The 21,437-nt window shown below is 38.6% G+C and overlaps 4 protein-coding genes and 1 long non-coding RNA gene across 5 annotated transcripts in view; 2 read left to right on the forward strand and 3 right to left on the reverse strand.

Annotated features, from left to right (window-relative positions):
* Nucleotides 1–6,177, reverse strand: part of LOC108573362 — a 21,267-nt gene extending 15,090 nt beyond the window's left edge. The window contains 9 exon segments of the mRNA XM_017935780.1: nt 5–173; nt 425–481; nt 858–1,217; nt 2,214–2,781; nt 2,919–3,184; nt 3,329–3,536; nt 3,913–4,031; nt 4,174–4,358; nt 6,011–6,177. Of these exon segments, the coding sequence (XP_017791269.1) occupies nt 5–173; nt 425–481; nt 858–1,217; nt 2,214–2,781; nt 2,919–3,184; nt 3,329–3,536; nt 3,913–4,031; nt 4,174–4,358; nt 6,011–6,177 (2,099 nt within the window).
* A 2,369-nt stretch (nt 6,178–8,546) lies between these two features.
* LOC108573209 (tryptophan--tRNA ligase, mitochondrial) lies at nt 8,547–14,137 on the reverse strand. Its single transcript, XM_017935599.1, has 9 exons — nt 14,050–14,137; nt 13,803–13,970; nt 13,372–13,634; nt 13,162–13,283; nt 12,790–13,060; nt 12,467–12,681; nt 11,151–11,278; nt 9,323–9,421; nt 8,547–8,633 (listed from the first exon to the last, which is right to left on the reverse strand). Exons 1-9 carry the CDS (start codon nt 14,128–14,130, stop codon nt 8,547–8,549), a joined length of 1,434 nt encoding a protein of 477 aa, XP_017791088.1. The 5' UTR covers nt 14,131–14,137.
* On the forward strand, nt 10,661–12,358 carry LOC108573275 (reticulon-4-interacting protein 1 homolog, mitochondrial). Its single transcript, XM_017935672.1, has 6 exons — nt 10,661–11,012; nt 11,099–11,331; nt 11,408–11,617; nt 11,692–11,804; nt 11,887–12,154; nt 12,234–12,358. The coding sequence occupies exons 1-6, from the start codon at nt 10,763–10,765 to the stop codon at nt 12,339–12,341; spliced, it is 1,182 nt and encodes a 393-aa protein (XP_017791161.1). The 5' UTR covers nt 10,661–10,762; the 3' UTR covers nt 12,342–12,358.
* Nucleotides 14,138–14,807: 670 nt separating the features above from the next.
* On the forward strand, nt 14,808–21,402 carry LOC108573272 (inositol hexakisphosphate kinase 2). Its single transcript, XM_017935671.1, has 9 exons — nt 14,808–15,218; nt 15,807–15,933; nt 16,332–16,461; nt 16,547–16,626; nt 16,772–16,947; nt 17,089–17,294; nt 17,488–17,766; nt 20,811–21,070; nt 21,186–21,402. The coding sequence occupies exons 1-9, from the start codon at nt 15,096–15,098 to the stop codon at nt 21,395–21,397; spliced, it is 1,593 nt and encodes a 530-aa protein (XP_017791160.1). The 5' UTR covers nt 14,808–15,095; the 3' UTR covers nt 21,398–21,402.
* Nucleotides 14,841–15,284, reverse strand: LOC108573274. The gene is made up of 3 exons (XR_001891400.1): nt 15,250–15,284; nt 15,105–15,170; nt 14,841–14,856 (listed from the first exon to the last, which is right to left on the reverse strand). It is a non-coding gene; the product is annotated as an uncharacterized LOC108573274 (long non-coding RNA).
* Nucleotides 21,403–21,437: the final 35 nt, after the last annotated feature.

A 21,437-nucleotide genomic window follows, 5' to 3' on the forward strand; every position in this document is an offset into this window, starting at 1 on the left:
TTACCTGGAATTATAATCGCTGAGATATCCACGGTCTCGATCTTCTCTGTCCCTTTTCTCTCTTATTATTTCATTACGATCGCTATAGTAGCCGTCTCTGTCCTTGCTGCTCTGCCTTTCGTTGCAATAACGATACGATAGCGGTAATGTAGACGATTTATTCGGACCAGCACCTGTCGAAGGATATCGAAGATATGATAGACACGAAAGACGAGTGGAAAGTTTCTTGCTTCGAAGATCGGTTAAAAGTGTCATTTTTCTTAGACGATATACAGCGATAATGGCAACGGGACGAAATACGTGTACGTACATATGTACTTGATATATGAAATAGATGGTAAAGGGAAGAGAATACTCGGCTGGGTGTGATTCAACAAGAGAATACTTTCGTAACGATAAATTACAAACTCGTGGTAAAACTTACGTGTTCGTGAAACGTGAGGTGTGCGTTGTACGTTTAGCGGTATATTTTCCGCAAATTCTGAAACGTTGACGTTCTTCTATGTAGTATACGAAGAAAAAGAGAGAAAAATAGAAACAGAGAAAGGGAGAGAGAAAAGGAAAGAAAGAGGGTAATTCCGGGAGAGATGGACCGGTGGGAGAGACGGACCAGGCAAGTATCTCCTACATTATCTGCCATATGTGAAACGCGTCAGTATTCTTTTGTTTTACATTTGTTTTACGGAAAGCGATCGAGCGTGGCTCTCGGTGTTTTTTGTTCCATATCTGACGGATAATGGAAAAAATAAATTCTGCCGAAATTACCCTAGAGACCAAAGGATAAGAAGGAGGAAGAAGGATACTGTAAAGTGGATGAAACGTAATGTGCATCGCAAGGAGTTACCCAAAAAACTTACCCAAATTTTCCATACTTTTCGTTAACAATGCCTCGAATGTACGCAAACTGTAGCTCTCAGCGTCCATACCCTTGGCCAACGTGTTCCTCAAATGCATCTCGTACTCGAGAAGAAGTCTGCTGGTAGGACTGCCGGGTGTTGAAATGGATTGCATGTTTTGTTGTTGCTGATATGTCTGGCCGCCGTTACAATGACGGGAATTGCAGTGAATCGGTTGTTGTTCCATATCCGAGTTTCCATTCGACGAACTCGGCGTAGTAGCGTAGCACTGATTGTCAAAGATGACATTATCCGATGGCGGCGACATATCACCTGTGCACCGATTACGTTCCGAATCTAAATAGGTCCTGCCTCTGCCGCCTACGACAAACAGTTACGCTGCTGTATCATGCAGGAATTGACAGATGTGCGCGCCTGATGATTTTATATTCGCGAGGTTGTCGAAGGGAGGTAAGTACTTAGCCGTGAATCGTTACTATGTTGCGTGTTCAGGTTGCTTCGACTTGACGTGTGCAGACATGCGCTATGCATCCCTGTTAACCAACTACGCACCCCGTTGTTTATTTATAGAGTATTATACAATGCGACACACCTTCCTTTTTCCTTTTTCCTTTTTTAAACGTTCGGAACCGGCTAGATAACCGCGAAAGATTACACCAGGCAGACTAGGAAATTCACACGCGTTTCTCTTAATTACGACCGAGGATTAAACTTGAAGATTAAAGATTGAACAAGTGATTTTACGACGAAAGATAAACGTAGCGTGTCTATGTACGTCAAATTTGAACGAATATTATCATCTCTCGTAGAAATGTTTACTCTTGAAAACAGGGATGCTCATGAGCACACACGCCTTCAACTCGAGAGCAATTATCATTGCACCGCTTTCTCTGTTATACGCGATTAAATTGATAACACAATTATCGCACTGTGGAATCTGGTGAAGGTAACTCCCTTTCCTTATTTCATTATCGTTCTCGTTGTTTAGTCGTCCTTGTGCAACGCAAGTCGAAGAGGAAGTGTTAAAAAAAAAGAAGAGAAATAGGCAGAGTCGGTGAAGGGTAAATGAAAAAGAATCACCGAGAGCTAGATTCTAGTCTCTCGTAGTAATTATGATAGTACTTACGCACTTGAGTATGTTAGGCGTGTACGTATGTGTATGGTAAGTGCGTGAAAAGGAAAAGTGTGCTTGGGTGTAGTAAGTGGAAGAAAAGTGTGTCGTTGAATAAGAAAATTGATGGGTTCGTATGCAAGAAATCGGAAGAAAAGGATGCATAATATCGAATAGCATAATATGGATTCGCGGTGATGACGACGGCGACAACGATGATGAATGATGATCATGATGATATGTACCGGTGGTATATTGGCGTCCAATGTTGTGTACGTTTCTAGATGCCTGGAACTTGTTATTATACGGTGCTCGATATGGATGCGCGTAATTTTCATTTTCAGCTTCTTGCATAACGTACTTCTGATTATTATTGCTCGGATGATAATGATAACTATGATGGTTATGCCTCTTTCTGGTCATTTCGGGTGATGTAACGGGACTATCGATACTCGACATAGGTTTCAGCATTCGTTTCAGAGTATTCGAATCTAAGCTAATCCCACCGTTTTGCGCATTCTCGATCCTCATGTCATCCGTGCTCTTGCTCTTTGATTTCTTCCCGCTGTGATTGTTATTCACTATATTGAATATATTCCCATTTTGCATCTCCAGGTCTGTGTAATCGGCCGACTTCGTATGATGTAATTGCTCCTTTCGCAAGCATTTGTTCTGTAACGTGCCACCGGCCTGTGTACCCTCTGATTTCAACATTTCACCGGCGTTCTGTTGGGTAGACGTGTCTTGGCTTTGTTTCTGTGATTTCTTCGAAGGTGAGACCGAGGCGAGACCTTTCTCCTCCGGGCTGTCGATCTGTAATTTCGTTCACCCTTCAGTTTTTCAACCGTTCGTGCGTGGTTCCTCGATCGAAATAAGAAGAAGAAAAAAAAAGTCACCACTCGTCGAGGTTCGAGATTAACTCGCGTTACATTTGCCCGCTGTAAACTTGCCTGTGATCCAACGGTGACCGTCTCGATGCCCACGTTCGCCGTCTTTGGTGTTGTCTGACAGGTTTCGTTCTGTTTCTCCTTTTGCTGCTTCGATTCACCGCCGCCGCCGGTTTTCGATGTTTTACCCGGCGTTACGTTCACGTTCGTCGCGTTGTTCACGTTATCGTAGAGAGACGCGCTGGACGTTGCCGCTGTTATTTTGTCACGACCTGGTGTCATTTCCATTTCCGTCGAGCGTGCCATTGTCCGCGGAAGCGTCGCGGTACCTGTGTACGGCAGAAAAAAAGAGAAGACGCAAAGGTGAAAGAAACGGTAAGGTATCCGGGACAGACAGTATGATGTGTGAAATGTATAATAAGTAGCGTGATATATTGTTTGGCATTACCGCGTTAACGTTTAATACATCGTACCGCAGAATCCTCGGAATTTCACTTCTTGATTTCGAAATCGGGCGAGCTGTTCCGGAGTCATGCATGTGCATTGCGGCTCCCTGGATCTACTCGGTGATGCCGGTGTCGACAACGGTTTTCTCCGTGGTTTGATCTTTTGTTTGTTAGGTGGTTCGAGCTTCAACGAGTAAGAAGAGGACGCTTTCCTTGAAATCTTCAACGACGGTGACTGTGCGAAAAATGAACAAGTGACAGAGAATGCGAATATGAGACCCGATTCGAAATCGCGGAAAACATTTCTCTCTCTCTCCCTCTCTCTCTCGTTTCCTCGGTTTTCTCATTTTCGAAACGTTCTTCCACCGAGGATATCCGTACGATGCTCAAAAGCCTCGATTTACGATAGAACGAGGAGGCGAAGTTTAACGACAAAAAAAAAAACAAAAAAACATCGTTCGAAATAATGCTCGATGTCTGGTTGTTCGTACCCGTTCTCTCCCTGATTTCTCCCCCGTAAATCAGGGGGAAAACTTAGGGGGTAAGTCTCGATGTTAATTATTCCACGCGTGGTGTGATATGAACAAGTTATGCGTGATACGTGAACTTACGCAACATTCTCTGAATTGTTTAGCATCTATCGGAGATGTGAAATTCAATCCCCATGTATCGTTGGTCATCGTATCTTTCCAATAGACGAAACAATCTGACGCTTGTCCGATACGTGTTCCTGAAACAGTGTTGAAACCAATGAAACCAATGCTTCACCCTTTCTTCTCTATCTGTCGCATTTTTATTTCTCTTTTTCCTTTTTTTTTTTCACCCCTGATGTCGCAAGATGTGCGTACGAAGAAACGAAACGATCATCTTACCCGGTTGAACCAGTCGAACGTCTAAAATTTTGTCGACCTGACTGTTGTACGCGGTAATGTGGAAAATGCATTCTGGCGAATCTTGAATGCACGTGATATTTACAGGAACTAAATCTTCGGAGACCTGCTGCCACTTTACGGTTCCAGCCCCACTGGCGCTTACGTGGAATACTTCGGCCCATAGTCTAAAAATGTTCATCGCTGAATTGTACGTTGCGTTATGGACATTGTTTGCATCGATGTTTCATCGATGTCAACATCGATGTTACATCGAGGAGATTAATACTAAAGGGAAACTAGAAAAAGATCGTTTAAACGCAAGGGGGAACGTATGTTTCAATTTTCAATGTTATTCATCGTTCAAGTCTTTCATAGTTCGAACGTTTTCTACTCTTCTCCTATTTCCTCTTCTTCTTTTTGCTTCTTCTTCTTCTTATTTCTCCCACTACACCACTCTTTTCCCCTTTGTTTCCTCCTTTTCATCTTCATCTGCGTTTCTTTTTTCTTGCATACAGGTATATTGCACGAATATACGAAATACATATGTATAAAGGTAGATTTACAAATCGTTCGATGAAACAATTCGCAAAATGAAAAAGAAACGCAGGAAAATGATCGGGAGAAGAATTTTTTCTCTTTCTTTCTTCTTTTTTTTTTCTTTTTACTTTTTTCTCCTACTTGTCCTCGTTAATTCGTTACTTTCAACTTGCAAAGAATATCAGCCATCGCGTGATACATTTCCTATACGCTGAACTTACATGTAACCCACTCTATTCTGCGGTAACTTGTGCAACATTGTTACGCACGTATGTATTTGCTCTTCGATGTACAAAATTGCAACGTTCGTGCAATGTGATTCTAATTTGACTAGACTAACGTAAGAGTAAAGAGTCGAGTGAAGTATCAGAGACATGCGAAGAAGAAAGAAAAGTAACGAACGAAATTATATCTTGCGTTAGATACGCGTATCCAAGAAGAGGAAACGTACGTGTATGGCAGAGTAAGACGTTAGTGTTTCAATGGAACGTGTATGCTTGCAATTTCCCAAGCAATTCCGGAATTATATCAGAGTTTGCAATTTCAAACATACACTTGACTGTAGAAACGAGTCGCCGATCACAGGATATACTTCAAATGTACACACAAAGAGAAGCTTTTATTTCTCAAAGATTTAGCATCAGATTGTGCAAACTCAAAAAAAAAGTGAAAGAAAAAATGTTCAACATTCTACCGTATATTCCGTCATCAGCTTTGAAGAGAGCAACATAGTACGGTTAATTGGATTATTAGAAGCTTAAAGAATGAACGACATGTCGAACAAATGATGGAAGGAGGATCGGGAATAAGTGAGATAGAATGTGTACAGGATATCAAAAAATAGAATAGAGAGAGAGAGAGAGAGAGAGAGAGAGAGGAAGGAAAAGTGAAGTAGTTAAAGGAAAGAGGAGAGAAGCAGCAAATAAAGGAATATACAAACGCGATAGAAAGGAACGAGGAAACGAAGAGGAGAAGAAAGGAAATAGAGCTGTATGATCGTCAGGTAGAACAGTCTTTAATTGAACGTTTGCTAGTAGTATAAATAGTTTTGCTGGTAGACCAGTAAGTACAATTCGAGTATCTTTCGACCATCTGATGAAACTTTATTCGAACGAGTATGTTCTACCTGAGGAAAGAAAAGAAATCACGGTGCAAATATGTACATATGTATGTGGGCACACGCGGATCTCTGTTTGTGTGAGCAGGGGTAAAGATAGACAGCCTTGTCAAAAAAATCAAAAAGAGGCCAATAATGGAGTCGAATGGAGCGTGGTTGAATGGTATGGTATGGTATGCGCACCTCTTCCTTTCTCTTAAGCTTCCGCACCTGAGCAAGTGGCCAGTGTCACCCCTGCGACCTCCGCTGACGCTCATTCCGCCCCTCGCGCCAGCCTGCCATGGTGAATCTTCGTAACGATACGCCTTTCTGATAAGAGGAGCACAACTGCAAGACAGCTTATTGCCCATTCTATTCTTGTTTTACTCTCTTATACCACCTGTGATCCTTCGCTACTTTACACACCACCGCCTCTCCTTTCGTTTCCTCACTCTCTCTCTCTCTCTTCCTTTTTCTCTTCGTCTCTCAGACTCTCGATCTCTTTACCGTCAGTTTCTACGTGAAGAACGTGTTCCGTGTGCGTATCACGCCAGCAATTAAATCTCTCGTTTCGTTACTATTCTTACTTCTCTCCTTCTCACCGTTCCTTAATTCTGTCGATGTTCAGCGGGAGCAATCGGGACGCTGTGTATGATTCAATTTGATTGGCTTGTCTGTCGACGTGTTTGGCACCGTTTTCATTAATCACCGATTGAACCGATGATTAATTTTATTTCCTTCTCTTGTTCTATTTTTGGGAAGCACTGTATAACGGGGACGATACCCCGTGATATAAGAGAGAATGTAGGAGAAGATATCTTTATTGTCACATCATTGCAGGTGTTCGAAAGTTTATCAGCTTGTTCCTGACATGATCGCTGAAAATGTAATAATTACATGCTGTTAGTCGAGAAATTGTCTACTGTACTTCCCTTTTTATACACAAGACGTATATATACGTCACTCTCTCTCTCTCTCTCTCTCTCCCTCTCTTTCTCTCTGACTTTTAGTGTCAGAAATGGAGAGAGAGAGAGATAGAGAGAGACATAACAATTACGAGTATATGATTTTATGGATGAGATTAGTAAAAATTGATAATGTTTCAAGATCTCTATTAGGCAACAGAACATCTACTTGACGGAGGAAGGGGTACCTCCTGCACGAGTTAAACCTTACGTTCAACTTTCCTTCTACTTTTCAACTGAAAATTCTTTCGAACAAGTGGAAAAATCTAATCGTAGTGTCATACGATGGCACAGACATTAGTGAGGTCAATGAAGCGAAACAAAGCGTTGCGTGGATGTGTCACGGAGTCACGGATAATAATAGGGGTGGCGTCGCCGGGAGGGTTACTGAACCGATGCCGACTTTACACCGACTATACGTGTATAATATTCTTACGTTACTCTGCGTTACATATTCTATATTTGAATTATCAGTTTTGCAAAACACCAACTACGCAACCTGCGAGAACGCAACGGGTACCGTGAAAAGTTCCATTCTATCGCAACTATTGACAGAAATCTGTTTCGAAAACAGCGTTCGAATCGTTTCAAACTGTATAGATAGAACGTTAGGAGGATCTCTTTTTTATCGGAGGAACGTTTAAACGTAGCTCAATTTGCTAAACACTGCAGTTCTCACTAGAAATTTCGGAGTTTCCCGAATTCTGTCGCCCCAATCGTTATGCAACTGACGATGAACAGCACACGACACTGTGACGATGATTATACGTATACTTGTGTTATCGAGGCGAAAACGAATACGACGAGAAACCAACACCGCGCCTAGTCCAAGGTATACCACCTATACCTCACCCTGGCGCTCGAGTAAACACTGCACCAGCCAGGATATGCACTACCACTCACTGTGCCTGCTGCTCAATCAACGCCCTTTTACTACCCCCCTTTACTTCCGAGAAAAGAGATTCGTTCATTCAGTATCGTGTTTAAACGTTTCTCGTTTACTAAACACCCTTTCGTACACCCTTATTACATCGTTTCATCCACTAACGTTGGCGTTATTTATATTCCTTCATCTTCCTCTCTATTTCTTCCTTTTCGTTCTTTACCGTTCCTCTCTCTCTCTCTCTCTCCCTCCTTTCCACCCTCTCTCCCTCCCTCCCTCCCGCCGCCCTATATCCCACTTCCCATCTCTTTCTCTACGATACTCATCCACCTCTATACGATGGTATCCTCTTATTCGCTCGTTCGCCTGCTACTCGTTTCGTACGACGGATTTCGGTAGCTGTCACGAGAAGTGAAACTCACCGTTGGCGATTCGCCTCGCCACGCCACAGCGGAGGATATCGTCGCGATAGTTTTAAGGCGTTGAACGTTCCTCTACCCTGTTGTGTCAGGACGCTACGTAACACGGTAAAAGAAGAAGGCGGAAGCGGGATGAAACGGTGAGGAGGAGGGGAGGGAGAGAAGGGAGAGACAGAGAGAGAGAGAGAGAGAGAAAAGAATAGGGTATGTGGGGGTGGTAAGAGATAGAACGATGAACGAGTGTGGGTAGGAAGGGGTTAGGTACGGGATCAAAGAAGGGATGGGCTACCGTGGTTGTAGTGGAGGGGTGCGAGATCACGGTATCCACCCTTTCCGACAAGCGAATAATTTACAGGCGAGATCACCTGTCGCGGGCACGACGAAACTATCAGATAGTTTTGCCACTTGAAGAGACCTGCGTCCGTCACGAAACACCTGAGAATCGGCACTGTCAGAATATCCGTAATGAAAGATCACGCGGCCGATATATCCGGTATTTCGCGCGAAATCCTCGCGGACGACGTAGCCATGGATACTGCAGGATCGGGCAAAAGAGGCGACTGCCCCGTTACCCACCACCACCACCCCTTCTTCCACGAATGCGCGCCCCTCGACCGAAAATGTCAATATCCTCTCTCGCTGCGCCCGCGATGCGCTCCATGTTACTCTGAACAGCCCTGTATGCGTTTTCCATTCCCCGCCCAACCCCACCGACCGACCGACCGCCCACACCCTCGCCACCCTCACTCCTCACTCCTCACCTGTTCCTTCGCCCCCTTTATTTTTTCCTCTTTTGTCACTTCACCCACCCCTCGCCCCCTCCCTCTGCTTCACCCATCGCGAAATTCCTTCTCTTTTTATCTCTGTCAGCTTACTTGTACGTCTCACCCTTTTCTCCCTCTCCCAGACCGTTTTCTCCGATTGCCTTTCTCTCCCCCACTTTGTCCTTTCTCTTGCGAGAAAATCAGGAATGTCACACACGAGGAACGGGATGTTATTTTTTTCTTTACGAAAATTTACAGTTTATCAGACACCATCTTTCTTCTATTTCACTTTCGTATCTTATCCGAATATTCGGATAGGAATCCTCACTTCTTTCAGTTTTTCTTTTCATCACCACCGTTTTTAATCGTTCTTTGCCACTTCTCTTTTCCTTTTTCTTGCAATTCCGTTCATCAGGGGCTGCTATATACACTTACTACGAATCGAACCGTACGATCTTTCGTTAAACTCACCGTGAAACGAGTACGGGGTGAACGCTGTCACCGTCGTTGTCGCCGTCGCCGTCGTCGTCGTCGCCGTCTTCGTCGTCGCCGTCCTCGTCGCCGTCGTAGTCGCTGTCGTGCCTCTATACCGAGGCGTAACCATAGTGATTAGCGATCGATAAGAGGCATGCGCGTAGTTGCATTTACTCGTAAAACGAGAGAACCACCCTCGCTCGTATCATTTGTAACGAAGACGAACGAAACTACATCTCCGATGATCCATGCGCATATTTTAATGTGCGATACCGCTTACAATCGCCGCGTATAAACCATTCAACCGACCCGTAAAACTACTGCATCAATCCTTCAATTTTTACCTTATCAACTTTCCCATTCTCGTTCTTCGTCGGTTTTTTACTCCGTCACTTCGTTTCTTGCACCCCCATCACGGACCACCCAAACCTCTTTACCTTAAACTTCTTTACTCTTGGAGAAACATTTTCGTGTAAAGCTCCTTCTTAAAGCTATCTCATTCGCCGGTTCGAAGAATTAAACTCTAATTTTCGATTAATCGAATTCGACGAGTACGCATGAACGAATTCTGATGCTTTATAAATCTAAATCGTAACTTTAGATAAAGTTGAATATGTCAATTTCACAAGTTTCGTCCCGGCTAATGACCAACAGCCGTCGATACCGGTAAATTCAAAACAACAACAACAACAACAAGTTTCGTTTAATGCAACACGCGTATATTTTTTTTAACGGGAAATTTCTGCGCTGACCAATACGTGCTTTTCTCTTGAGTCACGTGATGGTACAGCGGCTGTCTGATTCGGGATAATGAAACGTGTGTCATGAGTAAAAAGTTTCGAATAGTTTCTAGTCCATCCCTCATCCTTTCGAAACTTTCAAATATTTCAAATATTTTTTATACCGCGCAATCCGCGTTTCGTAATTGCCACCGCTCTGTCCCTCGGTTAACAGAACGTCTAAGCTTCAGATAGTGAAATTCAATGTGTGGTACAAATTGAAAACGCTTAAAACGACACATCGTAAAAAGAGATCGATATAGATTGTACTTTTTACTTATAATTATAATTATTATTACAAATATATTCGCAGTGAACGTTTATTTTAGATGTGTACATGTAACTAGTCTCATACATAAATACATATGTGTGTACAAGCGATCGAAAAAAAAAAGATACTATACAATAAGAACGTTCAATTTGTCTTGTACACATGGAAAAGTTTATTCAAATGATTCTGTTACGAAAAAACGTTTAAATTGAATGGTTCAAATTGTACATTTCTTTCATTATTTTTAGTAAAAAATTTGCAAATGAACGTTGTCGAAATTCTTAAAGGCTATACTGCTTTCGATAGTCTTATAAATTAAATTACGAATCTTTTAAACCTAACCTACTTGGTGAAATTTCACATACTTCAGTGGTTCAACCGTTGAAATTCGATTTGAAACAATGTTAAAAAGACTAGCGTTAAACGTTAACTTAAATGTTGGGAGTAGGCAATCACGTTTTCTTAGTAATCTATCGGTAAAGCATAAAGAAAATATTGACGACAAAATGCAAGCCTGGCAGATTCATTCGTATGGTGGCTTAGATGAACTGAAACTTTCAAGTGTTAGAATTCCAGTGATTGCTAGGCCAACGGACATTCTTGTCAAAATTGAAGCATCCAGTGTAAATCCGATAGATATCGCTATGACAAGTACGCGATGTTTCTTACCAATTGCACTTTTTTTATGCTTTAAACTTTTAACATTCAATATCTTAGATACGAATATTTTATATTAGGAGGGTATGGTGCAGCAGTTTTAAACTTTATGAGGAAAACAAAAAGTTTTACTGGGAGACAGTACGACGAACTGGAATTGCCATTAACTTTAGGCAGAGATTTTTCTGGTGTAATAGTTTCCAAAGGACACGGTGCTGGTGATAGATTAAAGTTAGGTGACAAAGTATGGGGTGTAGTTCCTGTAGAACAACAAGGTTGTCATGCTAATTATGCAGTTGTTGATAATAGTCTAGTAAGTAGTATTACCAATTTGCTTAAATGGCCAATGGTCTAACAAATATATCAAGTAAGTACTGATTCACCTATAGGTCAGTATACGTCCTCAAAATTTATCGTACATTGAAGCAGCTAGCATATTGTATGCTGGCCTCACAGCATGGTCTGCATTGTGGATTACTGGAGGATTGTGTTATAAAAATACAATGGCCACAAGAAGGAATAACAGAGTTCTAGTATTAGGTGGGTCAGGAGGTGTTGGTACTTTGGCGATACAACTTTTAAAGGCTTGGAATATGCATGTACGCCACTTGTCTGATCAATATTGCTTAATCATTGTGTATGGTCCTAAAGCATAAGTCAAACTGTGGTTTAGGTTATTACCACGTGCAGCAGTGATGCTGTAAATCTAGTACAAAAGCTAGGAGCTGATGTTGTAATTGATTATAAATTGGATGGTGCTGATTCAAAAATTATTACTGAAGGACCGTGAGTAATTTCCTTATCAATTTGTCCCATTTGAAAGGAACTGTATACTTTGATCTGGATCTTACTCACTTTTACAACTTAGCTACAACATAATATTGGATTGTGCCAATCAGGGACCAAATCAGATACGATCAAAGGGTTATCCACACTGCACTTACATAACATTGAATTCTCCATTACTAAAAAATGTTGATCAACATGGACTGATTGCTGGAATGGTCAAAAATATAGGAGAATTGGTAAAATATAACATCCCAATTGTTGAAAATAAAAGTACAGTAAAGTGGGGATTTTTTGCACCTTCACAAACTGGAATCAAAGCTCTTCAAGAATTCGTCGAAAGTAGGGAGGTGGTATCCATAGCTATACTGGTAATATTCATTCATTCTGATTGTATATGGTGTGTAACCAACTTTTTACTATGTTCAGGTAGTTCCTGTGGTTAAAAAGGTATACAAATTTCAAGATTTACCGTTAGCATACGATAGAGTAGCTCAAGGTCACCTAAGAGGTAAATTAGTTATCGATATGAAATAATGCTAGCGGCAAAAGTTCACGCAAAAAGATTAACGAATCAAAATATTGTATTCTAGAAGAATTTCATTATTTAATGAAACAAGTACACAGTTTATATCTAAATAAATGTTTATTTTACATTATACTTTGTACAGGTTTTTCATACATATTTGGAATATCATTTTCAAAACCAATTTTATGTTGAACCTCATACCAGCAGTCGCTAGCAATTTCCGTTGCTTTTTCTCTACCGTTCTTTAAGACCTCTTGTAAATAAGCCGGTTCCTTGATTAATCTTGAAAATTCTTCACGAATCGGAGTCAATTTTTCTATAACTAAATCCGCTACTACCAACTTATACCTGCATTGTACAAATAAAAATATAATACAACAGTAACACTATAGAATCTATCCAATCTAATCACCCTGTAAGGGCAAATATCGAATCCCTTATGATATTTTAGCGTACTTTCCAGTGTTTAACCCTTCTACTTCAGAGCATATTTGATCCGGCGATTTTCCGGTAAGCATCGAATGGATAGAAATTAGATTCGCGACTCCAGGTCGTTCTTCTGGTTCATAAGTTACTTCCGATGTACAATCTGTAACAGCCTTCTTAATTTTCTCCATCAATTCGTCAGGTCTATCCAATATATCTAATCTGCTCTTTGAATCTTTGCTCGATTTCGACATCTTTTTTGAAGGATCACGAAGCGATTTTATTCGTTGGCTTGCATTTTCTACGACACGCAATATTCCATTAGAAATCTGTTTGCACAAATATTAAATTGTACATTTGAAGAGATTTATTTCCGAGTAATAGGAAAATATAGCTTTTCACCATTAACTAAAGAACGTGGCATAGGAAAGGTGTCTCCATATGTTCTGTTGAATTTAAAAGCTAAATCTTGCGCTAACTGAATGTGTTGAACTTGATCTTGTCCAACTGGAACATGTGTTGCTCTACAATATAAGTTAAATGTACTTGTTTCCTTGGGATAGTGTTAATTGATATGTTACTACTCACTAATGTTGGAGATGAAATACTTACTTGTATAATAATATATCAGCAGCTTGTAGAACAGGATAAATGTACAAACCCAGAGGAACATTTTTTAATGTTTGACTTTTTTCTTTGAACTGAGGTAAATGCCCTAATCTTGCCAAAGTGGTTATACATCCTAATACCCAACAAAGTTGCACGTGCATAGCTATGGTAGACTGTTGAAATAGTATACTCTTCTTTGGGTCAATACCACATGCTAATAATGTTGCCGTCATTTTTAGTACATTATCATTCAACTCTTTGGGATCCTAGGATATTTACTCCTGATAAATCTACATTCGTGTTTTTTTATTTTTTTCTACGAAAACGAAAATTTTTAACGCGAAAATTCGCGTTGTATAAACAGTAGTTAATTTCCACTAAGTGTTTCGTTAATACCAATAATCATTATCACTACAAATTCAGTGAGTTCTTACATGTGGTAAAGTAATGGAGTGCATATCTACAATGCTAAAAACAACATTTTCTCCATTATCTTGTAATTGTGTCCATTTGTGTATAGCACCAAGGTAATTTCCCAAATGCAAGTTTCCAGTAGGTTGAATTCCAGAAAATATTCTTTTTGGATAATCAGTTTTGGAAGCCTGTAATCGATTTCATGATGTACACATGATATAAAACATGTATTATACAAAATATATTAAATGTTGAAAGAAAGTTAACCTTTCGATTATATTCTTTTATAGTTACGTATTTAAACCCGGTTCTTTGAACAGTAGTAATATTATTCAATCTCAAGAACATGTTTGAAAAATTGTCACATTTAATTTGATTGTAACATGTATAAAATGAAATTTAAAATATTTATTTCAAATTAGACTTCGCTACATTCATCAACCTTGACGCAATACCTGTACATTTTTTTATTTGCGTATGCGTCTGTTGGTATCCATAGAAGAACCGAAGAAATAAATGTGTTTATGCACACACTATGTACTTACATGTAGTTCATGCATAAATGAAGCCCGCGGAAACTTTAAACAAGATAAGCGTGTTTACAAATCGAATTGTTGGTTAAATGCATATACGTGTATATTCGAAGGTATATAATATCATAATTAAACAGGTCGTAACAGAGTTAATCAAATAATTGTAATTTCGTAATTTCGATTTTAATACTCCTATAATTTAACTACGAATGACGTTGTTAATTTACGTCGTAATCAAATTGTAATACACATTTTGTATATGTTCATTTCATTATTACATTATTATTTGATAGAACTGATAATTCTGTAATTTATGCAGTAATTGGACATAGCTAACGGTAAATCTGAAGCGTCATATTGTGTTTAAAGGTGATAGCCTCTATGATGTATTTAACCATTTTATCGCTAGATGTCGTATTTTCTCCCGAAACTTACCTAACTTCCACATGCCCTTCGGAAGAAGAATTTGCATCCCAGTCGTTGCACAGCTGATCTCGTAGTATTGTATACCGCGGTATTTTTTTTTCCGTGTTGTGTGTTGCTACATAGGAAAAATCGACTGTGCAAGAACATTATTAACGGTTTGGAGTTTGTTTTACATTTATCGGTAATAATGTTTAACGGTTAAATATGGTAAAGCATTGAAAAAGTATGTATTAGGAAAGTTATTCGGTGACATTAAATGGGTGCGAAACGTATTGAAGAGATACACAAAAGTAGAAATCGAGTAAATAATTTGTTTTGGTTTGAGTCTTGTTTGTCGAACTATAGTTAGCGGTTATGGTATACCTGTCGGGTGTCTGGGGCATGGGAGAAACTAAATCGCAGTGCCACAGTACGAATAGTTCCTCCTTTCTGCAGGAGAATGACGAAGAAGTTGCTTTATTGCCACTTAAGAATCAGGTGAGGTTTGCTTTGTTTGTGATTACATTACCATATTTCGATCAAACAATGTCCAAACGTTCCGTTATCGTTATTACCACTTGTTTTTCCATCACTTTGTTTTGCGATCATACTACGTGGTGTTTGTTTTTTCGATGTTGAAAGATTGTCACTGTCGTTGTTGCCGTTACCTGAGTTCATTGTAAAACGCATCGATTTACCTAGTTGGTATATGTACGTTTGTAGAAAATTTGTAACGAAGTATGGCTGTCTATGTTTTCATTTAAAATGGTTGGACATGTTCTACGATGTTCGTCAGGATTTATTTACGTAATGCAATTAGTGAAACGTTTCTTATATGCAACATTTGGAGTAAATTTGATTTTTATAAATTCACTTATATGTGAATCGTAATATTGATATATTTTAATTATATTATAAAGAATTAGACTTACATATAGGTAGAAATAATAAATAAATCGACACAAGAGTTGCATAAACGTTTAATCAAAAAAATTGACATTTCACGCGCGTACATTTTGGAGTAGAACACGTACCTTACAAAATTTGTAGTTCCTTAACAAAGCAAACATTTTACATTTCTTATAGGTTGGTGGGCACACAAGATTACTTTTACTCAACCAGAACACTATTTGTAAGCCATTAAACTGCAGGGAACTTGACTTTTATCAAAACATTCCACAAGATATACAAATCTTTGTCCCAAAATTTAAAGGTAAGAACCATGGTTTTTATTGTTTCTGAATCCCCTTGTTGTTCTCCCATTGTGTTTCTTTCATTTTTGTCATTTGTTATGATTATAATTGTTCAGAATATGGAAAATGATTATGTAGAAACATAACATTACTTGCTTCTATACATATTTGTGCTTGTACAAGTATGGTCAGCATTAATTAGACACATTAGTGTCTTTTATATGTGTTGGTACATTTTAAGTATATTAAGGGATGGAAGATTTATGATGAAACATAAAGAGCTGTAAATTCCATTATTTAAACAGAAATCTATAATCACTATACATTGTAAACAATGGGATTCTTTGCAACAGAAAATTTCAGAAGAATATGATTGAATATCATCATTAAAAATTCAATATCATTTTTCACGTTTTAGGTGTTTTGCAAGCTTCAAATAGTGGTGAAGTTACATTGGATAAACGTTACAGTCCCAGTTTTAGGGAACAGGATAACAGACAACAACAAGGACATAGTTCAAGTAAAAGAAAACGAGAAGATGTGTTGAGGCAAGTTGATTGCACAATTTGGTAGATGAGTTACATCAGTAAAATAAAGATAAAGTTGAATTATTGCGATTTTATTTTATTTCAGAATGAAAATTCATCGCGATAATACTTCAACAGGAATATTAAAGCCAGGGATGCATTTGGATAATGCATCAAATAGACAGTGTACGTATAATAAAGGTTGGATTAAAAATGCTAGAAATATCCAGGAAAAAAATATAAAAATAAAGAGTAATAAAAATGATGAAATTTAATCGAAGTCCCGCTGCTACTGATTTCTCTCGTTACTACTTTCTCTTGTTAAAAATAGATTTCCTTTTGTTGGAAAATATAACATCACAGTATACTCATCCGTGTATATTGGATCTAAAAATGGGGACCAGACAACATGGGGACGACGCATCTGCGGAGAAACGCAGCAAACAAATTGCAAAATGTGCTGCTAGTACATCAGCTTCGTTAGGTGTTAGACTATGCGGAATGCAGGTTTGTTACTTAGTTGGTTGGTTGATTGAATGGAAATCTGTTTATAATGTAAAGAATAAGTGATGATAAAGCAATAGAACATAAGGGATAACAACAATCTGGAGATTTTTACTTAAACAATACAGATAAAGAATATTGTAGGTTTATCAAGTCGATACCGATCATTATGTGAAGAGAGACAAATATTGGGGCAGAGAGTTAAACGAAGAAGGTTTCAAGGCAGCGTTATATCGATTTTTTCATAACGGTTTTTGCTTACGAACGTTGGTTATCGAAAAAGTAGTATCTCGGTTAGAACAATTACGGCGCGCAATCGAAAGGCAAAGTAGCTATCGATTTTATTCATGGTAAGTCTTTTCAAGCATCATATTATCGGAATATATTCACAAACTCTGAACGTTTGAACGATGAATTCACATTCGAAACATTGCAATTTAGGAAATACGAGATTTAGAACATGATTCGAATGTTTGAATTTCTTGGTAATAAGGATATCGCATTTAGAATGTTAGTCCGAACTCTGTTTTAAAATGATTTCAGTTCATTGTTAGTTGTTTACGAGGGTTATCAGATCAATTTTTCGGGATTTGATGATACTTTACAAATGCAAGAAGAAGGAGAATCGAGGAATTCTAGTTTCGTCGAGGAACGTCCTCATACGTCGGAAGGTTGTTACGACGGTGACATAAGTAACAGTTCCGCAGACTATAATCTTTCGCTTGAAGAAGAAATCAGGCAAACGACGAGCACGTTGTGCAGAGGATTTGACGAAGCAACATCTAGAGGAGCTAAAAATATCAGCAATTTTTACCCCACAAGGTTTGTGTTCTATTACCCTTTGTCTGTTAAAACGGGTAAAGATTTTCGTTGACATTTACAGAAAAAGAAAATATTGGCTGCTCCGTTTCGATTCGTCTGGAATTCTGGACCAAAATTTTCATTTCTTTCTTTTGTTTTGTATAGAAATTTTGTAAGGCGCGCGCGCGTTTTTCCACGGTTTAAAAAAAAATAAAGAAAGAAAAAACTAAAGGAACGTACGAAAGTAAAATAAGGTAGAAATGCACCGGTACATGCATAATTTGATTCTCTTCGACTACATTTTGCTATCGAATAAAGCATCAATCAAGGGATGAAGTATTTCACGATGACTCGGTATGGAAGGAGCCGAATGAAATTCCTAATGTTGTGGTGTCATATCAAGGATTTAAAATCATTTACATATTTATGCATTTGTTTAATTATCGATTAATTTATACATACATGTATTCGTTGATTCGCCATTTTATTCGTTCTTCGCAAATATTTATTATTTGTTCGTATACATTATTTTGATATATCACAACACTAGGAATCTAATTCATAATTTCTCTTTTTATTTTGTACATTGTGATTATACAATGATCGCGTATTTCTGTTAGACTTTGTTACCTCTAAAAGTTGTAGAAATAGATGGAAACATTTTGATTCGCGTTTAACCCTCCGATATCTTCGTTCAGTGGAATAAGAATCGGAATATACATTGTCTGGTGAAGTATGTGACTATACGATATCAGGTTATACGCGTTTCGTTACTTTTTTTTCTTTTTTTTAATTATTATTTTACAATCACATTACACGCAAAATCATTTCTTTCTCTTTCCCCTTCTACTCCTTTTCCTTCTTCTTCTCCTATTTCCCCTTTTACTTGAGTTGAAAAATATAAAAATCCAACATATTGCATTTACAGAGAATTAGTCTCACGCAAGCTTTTTTCGTTATACCAAACAATAATCCCAATTACATATTAGAAGTTTTACCGTGGTGTAAAGTATATTCCTTCCAGCACTGTTAGATTGGTCTGTAAAGGAACGAGCAACGAAACGATACGTTAGTAAATTTAAATGAAAATAAAGGCAAGATCAGTTTTCTTTTGTAAGAGTTAAAAAGTAAAAGAGCATGTGTAGGCCGTGGTAGATACTTACCTACACTGATCAAAACGCGACGGGTTTTAATTTGAAGGTGTGTGTAACATACTCCATCAGAAGATTGGAGGGTTAGTTCTTACAATTGTTCGAATATGTTCGAAACTTATTTCAATTACAATTTCAATGTAAAAATGAAAAAAGAAGGCAAAACCGGTTTAGAGGAAATATCGCACTTTCAGCACGTTAGTGTGCCGTCAATGGAAATATATCGTTTGCAACCAGAAATGATGCAAATCAAAATGAAAAGGTGTAATTGTTTAAAGGGAGTGAGGAATTATTTCAGAAATAATTAGATCGGTGGTATGGAAATACGCGATGAAGCTGTTTCGAGGATTCGTTTGGGAATTGGAAATATAGGTTAAAGGTTAGGTTAGGTTGGGGGGGGGTTCGTTGAAACACAATACACGATTTGAAAATAGGTTAAAACGTGGGTTCGTTACACCCAAATAATTTCAATATTTCTACTATTGTACGGTTCTGTGGTATTTGTTACACTAACGAACTGACAGTGCGGTATTTTCCTAATTTAAGCATGTATATTTCTGTGTACCGTCACTTTTTAGAAAACTGCTCTTTATTACGGCCGATCTATAATAAAGCGCGGCAATACCAGTCCCTAATCGAGCCCGATCAGTTTCTTACTAGGGGAGGATCAGAGCTGAAAGTGGTTGGTGGATTTCAAAATCCTTTCGTAGGTATATCGCTGCTCATGAGTAGAGTACAGCTCTACAAAAGTTATTAGGCACAAATATTTATGAATTAAAATCAATGGAATTAGAGGGACATTTTACGTTGTTTCATGCGTATACGCATACATACAAGTGTGTACGTTTATACATAACGCGTAGAAAGGATGTTTCGTAGGATGTAGCGTGTATTGACAAAGGAATAGATTTATTTAATTAATGTCTGTCTGTGTGAAATTTTTCCAACGACGATTACACACGAGTTCGTTGATCTTTCATTTTTCAGTAGTAACGCCACGTTTTACGTTACATTCTCCAAGTAGTACACTCCTATATACTATACAATATACCATGTATGTATGTGTGTATGCCGTTTATTTTTCTGTATTCTTTTTCTTCTTTACTTTAACACGATTGCGCAGTAAAATAAATCAAGTATACAAGACGTTCGGTAAGTGGTGAGCTTTTTCGTTTATACGCAGAATCATGCTTCCTTAAGTGGCTCGTTTAATTGATCGATTCTCGAGAAACGATAACGTAGTTATTAAGATGGAGAAAGTACAGTAGCGGTACATATTTTGAAAAGCAATCGACATTTTGATTAACCCTCGGTGGAAAGAGTATAGAAATTTCCGTTTGTATTAGAAAATAATAATGATGATATTTTTAAAGGAGAAAAAGCACCGTTTACTTTGCATCCTGTATATGCGCGCGCGTGTGAGGGAGAGATTTTCTTTTATTCGAAAATATATATATATATGACCTACAGGGTCATGGGCAGTTTCAGGGTTATTAATAGACGGTAAGAGATATAATATGACATTTAACGAGAGGGCTGTGTAAAATTCTATTCATCCGTCTGTATGAGTACATTGTACGCGTAACGATTGTACGATTATAAAACGATAGAACAGTTCGAAAAAATGAAAATTGAATTATGCATGCCTAAGAAACGTGCGCGCGCGCTTATCATAAACTGTTTGAATTTCCCTTCAAATTTTTTTTTTGTCTTCGTTTCGTTCAGAGATACATATTATGTACACGTATATAAGTAAATTTCGATAGCGAACATTTTACACAGCCCGTGCAAGCACATTTTGTGCTTCTACGTATAATAATATCCGATTCTATTAAAAAAGAAGCAAATTAACGAATCAATAATGATGATGATGATGATAACGGCTTGTATGTCACGCACCGACAATCCCAGCAGCGAGGAGACTGTTTTCGTCGAATCTACGGACAGCTTGATCGACAGAGTGTTTGAAACACCCCGATACGAACAGTGGATGCTTTATGGTACTTCGAGCGACGAATTTTGTTTCGAGCAAAGTTCGGACAATATGGAAGACACTAGTTCCGATACTGACGTCAGATCGGATTCTGAATCGAAGAGACAAAGACACGGATCATCACACCGATTATTCCATGTTTACGGAAGGGAAGAGAAAATAGAAGGAGGAATTGCATGTGGTGGTGGTGGAAGAGGAGGAGGAGGAGGACTGGAACGTACCGATGTGTCAAACAGCAGGTTGAATTAATAAACGATCGACGTTGAGATTTCTGAAATAGTAGTCGCGTGTAGTAGGGAACGGTAAAAATAATCAATTTCTGTCCGAAAAATGGCAAGAGGCACGCGTCGATGTCAGGATGATCGATTTCGCGCATACGAGTTTCGTTCACGGTTCTACGGTAGCCTGCAACTCGACTTCCATGGTACACCAAGGTCCGGACTGTGGTTTCCTAACCGGCCTCGACAGCTTAAGGCGACTTCTCCTCGAAATCTTGACCGAAGGTTAAATACTTGAACTCGAGCTAAATATATATACATATGTATATA

The sequence above is a fragment of the Habropoda laboriosa genome, unplaced genomic scaffold (assembly GCF_001263275.1).
Source record: "Habropoda laboriosa isolate 0110345459 unplaced genomic scaffold, ASM126327v1 scaffold134, whole genome shotgun sequence".
In the NCBI taxonomy this organism is placed as follows: domain Eukaryota; kingdom Metazoa; phylum Arthropoda; class Insecta; order Hymenoptera; family Apidae; genus Habropoda; species Habropoda laboriosa.

Excerpts from the sequence above, each read along its gene's own strand:
- LOC108573275 (XM_017935672.1), top strand. The coding sequence starts at position 10,763 with ATGTTAAAAAGACTAGCGTTAAACGTTAACTTAAATGTTGGGAGTAGG. Across the intron at positions 11,013-11,098 it reads GATAGATATCGCTATGACAA|GAGGGTATGGTGCAGCAGTT; the intron begins GTACGCGATGTT and ends ATTTTATATTAG. Across the intron at positions 11,332-11,407 it reads CAGTTGTTGATAATAGTCTA|GTCAGTATACGTCCTCAAAA; the intron begins GTAAGTAGTATT and ends ATTCACCTATAG.
- LOC108573209 (XM_017935599.1), bottom strand. The coding sequence starts at position 14,130 with ATGTTCTTGAGATTGAATAATATTACTACTGTTCAAAGAACCGGGTTT. Across the intron at positions 13,971-14,049 it reads TAAAAGAATATAATCGAAAG|GCTTCCAAAACTGATTATCC; the intron begins GTTAACTTTCTT and ends AATCGATTACAG. Across the intron at positions 11,279-12,466 it reads GTATGAAAAACCTGTACAAA|GAACTACACCCCATACTTTG; the intron begins GTATAATGTAAA and ends GTTGTTCTACAG.
- LOC108573272 (XM_017935671.1), top strand. The coding sequence starts at position 15,096 with ATGGTATACCTGTCGGGTGTCTGGGGCATGGGAGAAACTAAATCGCAG. Across the intron at positions 16,462-16,546 it reads AAACGAGAAGATGTGTTGAG|AATGAAAATTCATCGCGATA; the intron begins GCAAGTTGATTG and ends ATTTTATTTCAG. Across the intron at positions 17,767-20,810 it reads AGCAATTTTTACCCCACAAG|CGAGGAGACTGTTTTCGTCG; the intron begins GTTTGTGTTCTA and ends CAATCCCAGCAG.